The 10,626-nt window shown below is 44.9% G+C and overlaps 1 protein-coding gene across 2 annotated transcripts in view; it reads left to right on the top strand.

Moving 5' to 3' along the window:
- Window positions 1-510: 510 nt before the first annotated feature.
- The window catches only part of RAB6A (RAB6A, member RAS oncogene family), a 64,081-nt gene continuing 53,965 nt past the window's right edge, over window positions 511-10,626 (top strand). For both annotated transcript variants that reach the window (XM_069883376.1, XM_069883377.1), the window contains exon 1: window positions 511-647. In XM_069883376.1, coding sequence (XP_069739477.1) covers window positions 578-647 — 70 coding nt within the window. In that variant the 5' untranslated portion in view covers window positions 511-577. The remainder of the gene's footprint in view (window positions 648-10,626) is intronic.

The following is a 10,626-nucleotide window of genomic DNA, read 5'->3' as shown; positions in this document are numbered from 1 at the left end:
CTCGCAGCTCAGTGATTGCAGCGAGCAAGGTTTCACCCCAGCATTCAGGACACATACGCAGCCACCAGAGGCTCCAGACTACACACCTCTCTCCCCCCCCGCCCCCCCCCCCAGCTCGGAGCCGCACGCCGGCAGCAACCCTCCCTCTCCCGCTGCGCGCGCGGGGCGGAGCCTGTGGGGGGGCGGAGCCTCATGGGGCGCGGGGCTGAGGGGGCGGAGCTGAGGGGGCGGAGCTGAGGAGCTGGAGCTGAGGGGGCGGCGCTGTGAGGGCGGAGCGCGCGTGCGCGTGGGCGGGGCCGGGCGCGGCGGAGCGGGGCGCGGCGCGGCGTGGCGGCGGAGCGGGAGCGCGTGCGCGGGGCGGAGCCGCGCTGCGCCGAGCCGAGCCGAGCGGAGCCGAGCGGTGGAAGGAGCTCGACCCCGAGGGGAGCGGCAGCGGCGGCACCGCCTCATCCAGCCCGGCTCGGCCCGGCCCGGCCCGCAGCCCTCGCCGCCGGCGGAGCGCAGCGCAGCGCGGAGCAGCGCGGAGCAGCGGGTGCCGCCGCGGGGAGCGGAGCGAGCGCGGCGCGGCGGCTCCAGGATGTCGGCGGGCGGGGACTTCGGGAACCCGCTGCGGAAATTCAAGCTGGTGTTCCTGGGCGAGCAGAGCGGTGAGTGAAAAGGGGGTCCCTGCTCTTCCCCGCCAGTGCTTGGCTATGGGCGAGATGGGGTTCCCACCCCAGTTCTCAGTTATGGGGAAATGGGGATCCCCATTCCCCCCTACCCAGTGCGTGACTATAGGGGGAGAAGGGGGTCCCCCTACCCTCCCCAGGGCTTGATCATGGGGAAAAGGGGGTCCTCATCCCCCCCCCCAGGTGCTCAGTTATGGGGAAGAGGGGGTCTCCGTCTCCCCTCCCAAGTGCTTGACTATGGGGGAAAAGGGATTTCCCCCCATCTCCCCCAAGTATTCCATTATGGGAAAAAGGGGTCCCATCCACTCCCCAGTGATTGGTTATGGGGAAAAAGGGCTCCCATCTGCTCCCCAGTGCTTGATTACGGGAAAAAGGGGGTGCCATCCTCCCGCCAGTGCTTGGGGCTGCTCTGTGTGGGGTGACCAGGAGGGACTGAGTGGGGCTCAGCCCTGGTTCTCCCCCCAGCCCCACGTCCACCTTGCCAGAAACAGTTGCTGATTCATTTGATCCCAGCTCCTCTGATTTCTCTTTACTGGGCAGGAATCTCAATTCCGGGTGTTTTCTGTGTAAATATTACATATCTCAGCAGTGTCATTGTGTCTCAGCAAAGCAGATCCAATGCTTGAAATGCTTAATTCATCCAGCAAGATCTTTCTCCCTGCCTTTGGAATAAAAATAACCCCCCGAGCACCATCCCCTTGTCCGAGGCCTCCTCCTCCCAAACCGCATCTCCGGGCTCTCACTCGGGAGAGTTTTCTGAAAAAAACTGCTCGTTTGTTGGAAGCTTTGTGTAATCCTGGCCGATCTTTGACATAATGAGTAGGTGCAGAATATTCCCTGTCTCAGGGTGGGGTGTTTGCTCCTTGCCACCTTTGGTCCCTGTGCGATAGGAGATGATGAAATACTTGTCATTTTTTGTTTTTTTTTTTTTTCCCTCCCAAATGACACATCTTGGTGTTCCCTCACTCTTATATGGATAAGCTTGGTGATCAGGCTGGTATTACATTTATCTGTGCATTGATGGTTTCCTTTAGTCTGTTCCTCTCGTCTTTTTTTTAAATTATGCTTTATTTTTTGATGTTGGAACAGCTTCCCTTCATCTTAAAGATTCAGGGAGCACAAGTTCAGCTTGGGTATTTTTTTGGGAGCTAAGTCACCTGATCTGCTTGGTGAGGTGCTATTTGGCCAGCCATTTTATGAGGATTTTGGAAGGGGATCAATGTGCAGAAGATGCCTCTTTTTTTTTCCTGATAACGACTATTTTAAGAATTAGTTATGCATTTGCAAAATGCTAGGTTTGATTTACTCTGAGCTTCAATTTCAGGAAGCTTTTTGAATACCTTTGTGGAAAGATTGTAGCGCCTGGTACAGATCTTAAATCTTGGCAGCTCTTAGCTTACACGTGGATTTTTTTTGTCTGTCTTTTCTAGCAGACATAACACCAGATATCTGCTTCCTCTAGTCTGTGGCATTTTCTTCCCTCTCAGCTAATCATCTGTGTTTATACTGGGAAGGTTTTAAATAATTCCTGTTCATAGCATCAAATCTAGGGAGGAGATAAGGGGTTTTATGGGTATAGCACAGTGTATACTCCTAACTAAATACACATAGCAGTGCAACTGCTGTCTTGACTGTGGCTTTTGGATATGTTCAAGCTGATTTGAATCTAGGTAGTTAGGGCCCAGCTAGCAGCTTCGGCGTGGATTTCAGCCCTGCCTTTGTCTTGGATCCTGGGTGATGACTCTCTGGCTGGTCTGCGCTGAACTCAGTGTTAAATGTGGTGATGCTGATGGCAGCGCAGCCCTTGGTGTGTCCCCGCAGCCCACGGGTGCTGCAGCGTGGGCAGGCTTCAGCACAGTGTTCGGATGATTCTCGTCTCTGATGGAGAAATGACTTTTCTGAATTCAGCTTCAGTCTCTTCAGATGCTGCTGTCATGATGTCATCCTGTGTAATTTTTTTTTTACTGGCCAAAGGGTGTATAGCTCCCATTACAAATGGTTCCTGGAAGAATAAATGCCCTAATAATGTTCTTCTGTGTAATGAAGATAATTACAAGAGCATCTCTGATGCTGCAGAGGGAGTTTGAGTGGGCTTTATTTAACACATATCCCCCTTTGTCATTCTTTGCTTTGAAGGTTAAGGGAAATGTAGAAATCAAGTTTTTATAATAGCAGCTTTCATAAATGAGAAGATCTTTGTACAACTGTTGCAGTGGATGCTGCCTTTGCTTCCTGTTTAGCTAAAAGGTTGTCTGCCCTGTTGGAAGGCCATCATTAGAGATATCCTCCTGCTGCTGGGAGGGAGGGGGAATGCTTCTGTTTCATTTACATTCAGGGACTTCACAATGACAAATGGAATGTTATGAAGGACTATGGTGTTGATTAGCTGCCTCAGCAACCAAAGCTAGCTAATATCAGCCCTTCTCTGCTGACTGTATACAGTCTTCTCAATAAATGTGTATGTTATGGCTAAAAATCCTTAGCTGGAGTTCATTACTATGTGGACTCTACAGCCTTTCCATGCGATTGTATGAGTGAAGGCAATATCTTTGGTATGTGACATCTGGAGGCGTCTCTAGATCTTTTATTCTTATTTGAAAGTGGGATTGCACAGTGAATGCAGCCTGTGATTTTTTTTTTTTTTTGCTGGTATCCTCAGCCATATTGTGGGAGTTCAGTGCCGTATACCTAGGCGTTCGCGTGGACTGCAGTGATTCTTCCTAGTTACACTGTTCGTCACTAGCTGCAGGTTCTTTTTTTTTCTATGCCGAGATGCTGATTTTTGTTTTTAAAGCCTCTTTTCTTGCTTCCTGATCCCCAAAATCTTGGTGTCCGTGGTATCAGTTACTCACATTGTCTCCTTTGGCTCCTGTTATTGCACCAGCTCCTCGAGCGGTTGGTGCTGACACACCGCTGCAGCGCTCTGTCCGTGGGGCAGCCGTGGTGGTGGTGTGTGTTGGCCAAACAGCATCAGGTCACTCAGAGCTCCTTTCAGGGTTTAGTGCAAGTCATTGCGTCTCAATAGCAATATGGTTGTTGTGTCCCCCATGCCCCTCCCCAGCTTAGCCTGGGTACTTGCCGCATGGACTGTGGATTCATAGCAAGCCTGCAATCTAATCCCTGTCTAGCTAGAAGCAGCTTCTCTTTCTTTCTCTCATTTTTTTTTTTAACTTGTACTACAAGGATATAACATTGGGTGGCTAGCAAGGAGGCAACTTCGCCAGCGCTTTCCTTAATTCAATTACTTTTCTCAATGATTGAAGATTATACAGAGTTTAGCAGTTTTAAATATGCTAATCTTTACTGAAAAGGCAGAGAGTTCTGTGCTGAGGGATTAGATAGAGCTATTGAGGGGTGTGGGGGGCAAGTATGCTGCTTACTGCCTTTGATCTTGTTTTATCAGGTGATTTTCATCAGTCCTAGTGCCTCAAGTTTAAGAAATTCTGATTTCTGGGTCACATCAGTTAGTGTACACATCACCTGTTTTAAGGTGGCTTACAGTAAATGTGGTATGTATTCAAATATTAATAACATCTTTAGTTTTGTCTTGCATATGAGCACCTCTGCTTCTTAATACATAGATTTTTTTTTTATTGGGTGGGTGGAACTGAATGCTGGGGCACTGCAACAGATATATTCTTTCATCATGTGGGTTTATGCCGCAGCTTTTATTGGCAAGCAAGTCTGAAGGGCGTTAATATGTACAGAAAGCAAAATAAGTCCCTGTTGTCTCTTTCTGCTGGTGTTTCTGCATTGCATAAGATCTTAAAGAAAGTTGGAACCAGTTAATGTTTTTTATCAGGAACTGAGATTTTTTTAACATTGAAAAAAATGATGAGTACAATATAACTTGAGGAATATAACTGTTTGGAAGCTGCTAATGAACTATATTGTTGCATAATAATGCTGGTACAGGCACTGCTGAGCAGTGTGATATGTTGTATTGGATAACTGGAGAACTGCAGGTGGTTCACATGTAACATGAGTCTGTCCTAATGCTGGGCAGAGTTTAGTCTGCAGAGACTGGCATCCCTGTGCAATTTAAAACTCCCTTCTTTTTAAGGAATTCTCTGCTTTACAAGCTCCAGAGCGCTATTAACTTGTCCCATTGGTCATTTAAAATCTTATCACCTTCCCTCCTCTTGATTTCCTAGTGTCTTGGTTTTCCTGTGGCCAGGTCTTCAGATATTTGGGTTCATATTTGGACTATAAGCATTTTTGCCAAGTCGTTGAACCTCATTTTCTTGGGTACAGCTGGAGGGTGAATATCATCCCAGTTCTTTCTATTCTCAGTCTTTGAAATAGCTCTTCCTATAGCAATGTCTGGAAGAAGCACATCAGACTTGCAGAAAAAGACTGAAATGTTTTGTGGTGCCTGTTCTTATGGTGCCTTTTGATCCCTGTCTATTTGTGGAGGCCTCTGAAGGAGCCAGATATTTTTTTTCAAAGGAGGAATAGCTGCACCTTTCTGCACTTTGGTGTGTTTTTCTATTTGAGAAACAATTTGTGTGCTTGGAGGAAAAGGATCTTCTTATCCCTTGATTTAAAATAATGGATTTTATATCTGTGGCTGTTGGTGTTTGGTACACAGCACTTCCTTGGCATATGATCCAGGTTCTGCAGAGCTGATATCTAAAGCTTTTCATAGAATCATAGAATAACCAGGTTGGAAGAGACCCACCGGATCATCGAGTCCAACCATTCCTATCAAACACTAAACCATGCCCCCTTTTTTTGCTGAAGTTGTGAATGGGACTGACGGAACAAAGGTGAGGAACCGCATCTGAGGCCACCCTTCGCAGAAGACCTAGCCTTTGGAAATTATCAGAGCCAACAGTTGTCAGCCATTCTTCCTGGCTATGCTTATCTTTAAGAAAATCTGTCTTCTGTAATCCGTTTGTGAGAAAGTACCTGTCTCCCTAATTTAGTCCAGGTGTTTAAAGGCATTTGTTGTGTTCATGCACATTGAGTTAACTGTTGTATACACTACTGATTAGGAAGAAACAAAACCAAACCCGATGAACCAAAACAAACAAATAAAAACTGTCAGTGGTTTGAAACGTGGTTTGGAAGAAATCTTAAGTTCACCATCTCCACGTGAGGTCTTGTAACAATGGTCGTCTTCTAACAGACAAAAGCTTCTGAAGGAGTACAGGAGTTCTGATGCACCTCTTCTGGTATGGAGCAGAATAGAAGACTAAAAGCACTATTTTGAAAATGAACTGATATAGTAAAAATGTTTGATTATATGAGTTTGACACATGAGTATAAATTATTTATGGGAGTAGTGTAACTGAAAAAGTGTTTGAGCAAACAAACTGCAGTCAAAATATGGACTGGCAGTGAAAGTAGATTTTTTCAGATCAGTTTTCTTGACTCATATACTGAGCTTTCACGAAGTTTAAAGGCTAAATGGATTCTTTGTTTTTCCCTCAACATAAAACAAACTCTTCTGACTGTAATATGTTGAAGAACTTGGGGACAGCAAACAGTTGAATAAATTACTTTACATCAGATATTTTCTGTTTATGTTCAAAGCATGATAGACTAAATATGTTCTGGAATATTTGAGTGATGTTAACAGAAAGACATTTACTTTTATGTATTTCAGTAGTATTTAACCCTTAGCCAAATGCTGCTTACTGTGTCACAAAGGAAAAACACTAATCTAGGAAGCAAATATTACATGAAACTGAGTCTAAATAAATTCTTTTCATCCATGTGAACTATGTATTGATTCTATAAATTTGTGTATGTGGGACTGCATGTACATTAAGCTTGGAGAATATCAAACTTATTGCAAAAGCCATACTCAGTGGTGGGGGTCCTTTTGAGATGGAAATCACTTCTCATTGATTGTCAACCAGTAAAAATACCAGCTTAAGAAAATGACCAACTCTAAATGTAAAGCAGTGTCAAAATTGAGGCATTAAGTGGAAAGACTTCCTCCTCTGATGTCGCATGCAACTCGATTGGGTTATAAAACACGCTACTGACACGTCCCCTTGTTGGATATGTGGACCTGTTGTTTTTTTTTTTTTCATGCCTTCAAATTCTTTAGCCCCTTGCTTGCTTCTGGCTGCCTCCTGTCAAGTCTGTCAGACAGAGTTCAATCTTCAGATGAGGAAGGAAGCCCTTATTCAGCTGTACAGCACAATAGTGTCATTTGTTTAATATGACTTTTTAGAACAAGGGTGCAACTTTCCTTTTTTTTTTTTTTTTGCCTGTTAGCACGTTCTTTCTGTGGGGCAGCTGTGAACAGCAGTGAATGAGTGCCAGAATGCCAGGGCATGTTTTCCCAGTCCTCTGAATGCTTTGAAAAGAATTCTTGGACTTCTGGCATGCCCACTGTGATACTAACTGGTCTCGTTAGTGTTAACAGTGAGCACAAGGGGAGCTGAGGAATAAATTGTGCGATGTCCTGAAGTTTCACTTACAAAGCATTTTTACAAAGCTGAACACTAAATTCTTGAGACTCTAGATAGTGATGAGAACCTGTTCCTTCTCTCAGGGAATTTTTGTCCACATTCTGGCTTCCTCCTTTAGTCCCATCACAATGACCAGAGCTGGAAATGCTACTCTCTGCTGCATTGGATTCTGGTAACTCTGCGAGTGAAACCTGCTTGACCTTGGCTTTTTTTCATGTGTGCAGGTGCCTGGCTAAGTACAGGTGCACACTGATATCGCCCATAGTAGTTGCTTCAATTTGAATGTACAGAGTTGAGGCAAACTTCTAAGACTTGACTAGCTGCCAGTACCCCCTGGAGATGCCACACAGCTATTCTGAGATTTGTAGGCTCACAGTGTTCTCTTCTCCAGACATGTGTAGGTGTTATCAACACATAGAATTAAGGCTTTGGTTTCAATCTAAAGCGTATTTGCCCAGAAGTGAAAGAGTTGGGAAGAAATATTGGAGCAATACTGATGAGCAGGTAGCTATTTTGTCTTCAGACATGACCAGAACCAGCTCTGTCAGTGGGAGGTGTGGGTAAACCTGCTAATAAGAAAATGTTCTTAACTTTCACTTGGTCTCTTTTATGTCTTGAATTGTGACCGTTTAAACCCCTGTACTATTTATGTTTGTGTCTGTACAAATGAATGTCATTATACTGCTGAGTTTTTTAATTATTTGTTTCTAGGAGAGCAGTGGGCAGTTGCTGCAGCAAAACCAAACCAAAACAAAAAAAAACCAACAAAAACCCCACTTCAACGTTTTTGTAATTAATGCTGAGGCCAGTTTATTCCATTCCTCTAAATGTTTCCTGCTATGCTTCCTGTACTTGCCTCTGTCTAGGTTTGAGTTACAGCCAGTTCATTTTCTTAATGTTCTTGATATGTGCAGCACAAAGGGAAGGGAAATTAAATCTAAAATAGATATGTAGCTAAAAGGAGATGGGCCCTTGGAGGGTGCAGTCTCACCAGCAAAGCTCCCAGCAGTGGCTGATGGCAGGATTGACAAGATTCCTGTCAGTTTGATCTCTGCCAGGCTGTCTAAGTAGCTGCTGCTGGAGTTGGGAGAGTGGATTCCTGCTAGTGGGTTGAGAGTCCAGCCCTGCAGAGGCTATGAAGCTGCCTGCTCATTTCTAAGCAGGCAGCATTGTGTTAATCTGAGTATTTCTCTGCAGCTTGTAGGTCTAGGCACTTTGTTTGCTTTAATGAAGATATTGCCTGCTCTGGGAGTAGAAAATACTCATTACTGGCTCTGTCCTCTTCTGCCAGCACAGAAATGGCCGTGAGAACCCTGCTTGTCAGTGATGGGAGGGTATTTTTTTAATGGCCTGACAGAAAGAAAGCTTAGCAGAGGAATCTGAACTAGATGGGTGATTGAATCATCCATGGATGTCTGAGGTGGTGGAGAAAATGGAGAGAACAAAATTTATTGCAAGTGCCGCAAGCAAAAGCATAGCGTGCGCACAGAGATCAATAAATCTTGGTGAGAGCAGCATGAGCTCAGAGCCAGGGTGGAGGGCATTTGATTAGAAATGCAGGTAAGTGGAGAACACTTGCTTTTGGAAAGGCAGCCGAATCTGCAGGTAGTGTTTCCTGATGGATACAGTCAGTATTGTGAACATAGAAGAACAGAGTTTAATTTTCATGTACAACAGAGTTAATTGGAAGTGAAACAGTGTGCTGCAGTGTCTTCTCTTTCAGAATAAGTTCTGACCCCGTCTTGACTTCACTACGCAGCAGTAGGCAGGTCCTCACGCTAAACGTTTGCTGCCTTATTTGTCCTGACTATATTACCTGATTTCCCCCCCCTTCACCTGATTTGCTGCTTAAGCAGTTTTTGAGTATTGTGTTCTTGGCTTGCTCAAAATGGCTGAAAATCACTCATGTCTGCATGAAAGCTAGAATGGCTTTACTGAAACTGAGATTCTATTGCTTGCTTGGATAAAGCTGTAGGTGAATCTTTCAGCATAGCAGCTGAATGCAGCAGGAGGAGCTTCAGTTAAAATGGCTGAAGAAAGCTTGAGTTTGGTGTGCACTCTCAAGGAAATCCTAAGCTTTTTCCCCCCATTTCTTCCTGACCTCAGAATGCTTTACAGAAGTGTTTACAGGGTGGGTCTCTTCCAGGTGCTTGTTTCCAAACCCACATGCTGTTTCGCGTTCTGGTAATTCCTTCTCAGCCTTCCCAGATGCCTCTAAATGTCAGACCTTTATGTATTCAGTTCATAATTATGTTCCTATTCTTTCTATTCTTCCAACTTCCCTTTTTTCCCAGATATTTTTTTTTTGGTCCACCATCATGAAATAAACTTTGTGACCGCAATTCTTTTCTACTTTTTTTCTGTTTTAGTTGCTCTTAAACCTCCACGTGGCTTGGAGAAGGGGATTTTCTTTTTCTTGAAACTGCATAAACAGTAGGCAGATCAAAAGCTTGTGTCTTGTAAAATTTACCTCTTTGTTTGGGTGCTGTAGTGTCATACTAGACTTGAAAAAAAGCTTTTCCCAGTGAAAACATGCCGGTCTTCTAATCATCTGTGGGTTTGGTGCTACGTTATTTTCCCTTTCTCTGTTGGGGAGTGCAAAGGGCTAGTAGGTTGTTTTGTTTGCTTCTGTAAACTTGGAGGACTGGTTACATGGCTCTGCAAGTAATTTACAGTTAATATTCAGTCTTCACTTTAGCAATTCTACAATTTTGCTTAAAACTACAAGATATATATTTATGTATCTATATATTTCATCTCTGGAATACTGCTGGGTTTTCCCCATTCATAAAACTGCAGAATATATAGTGAACTCAAGAGGAGCCCTGTGCTATACTACATCCATTCCCTCCAGTAAGTCCTGACATCTAGAGAAAAATTCCCCTATGGATTTGTGTTGTTGATGTTTTAAATGGTTGTTGTAGTCTGTGTGACTTGCACAGCTAAGAATGAGTCAAAGACTTGAGAACTGGCTTTGCCTGCTTGGTTTCAGGTTAAATTGAACTTTGTTGTTTCCAGCATGTCATGAGTCAGAACTGTGCCCTTGGAAGGTGGAGGAGCTGTGTGCCCTGAGCTGGGAGTGTCTCTGGAGCCTTGATCCCAGGAAGGGCAAAAGCTTTCCAGCTTTCATAGAATCATAGAATAACCAGGTTGGAAGGGACCCACTGGATCATCGAGTCCAACCATTCCTATCAAACACTAAACCATGCCCCTTAGCACCTCATCCACCCGTGCCTTAAACACCTCCAGGGAAGGTGACTCAACCATCTCCCTGGGCAGCCTGTTCCAGTGCCCAATGACCCTTTCTGTGAAGAATTTTTTCCTAATGTCCAGCCTAAATCTCCCCTGGCGGAGCTTGAGGCCATTCCCTCTTGTCCTGTCCCCTGTCACTTGGGAGAAGAGGCCAGCACCCTCCTCTCCACAACCTCCTTTCAGGTAGTTATAGAGAGCAATGAGGTCTCCTCTCAGCCTCCTCCAGGCTAAACAACCCCAGCTCTCTTAGCCGCTCCTCATAAGGCCTGTTCTTCAGC

Source organism: Phaenicophaeus curvirostris, chromosome 1, assembly GCF_032191515.1.
Source record: "Phaenicophaeus curvirostris isolate KB17595 chromosome 1, BPBGC_Pcur_1.0, whole genome shotgun sequence".
NCBI lineage: Eukaryota > Metazoa > Chordata > Aves > Cuculiformes > Cuculidae > Phaenicophaeus > Phaenicophaeus curvirostris.
Note: the sequence above shows the minus strand (reverse complement) of the source record. Positions and strands in the feature narration are given on the sequence as shown.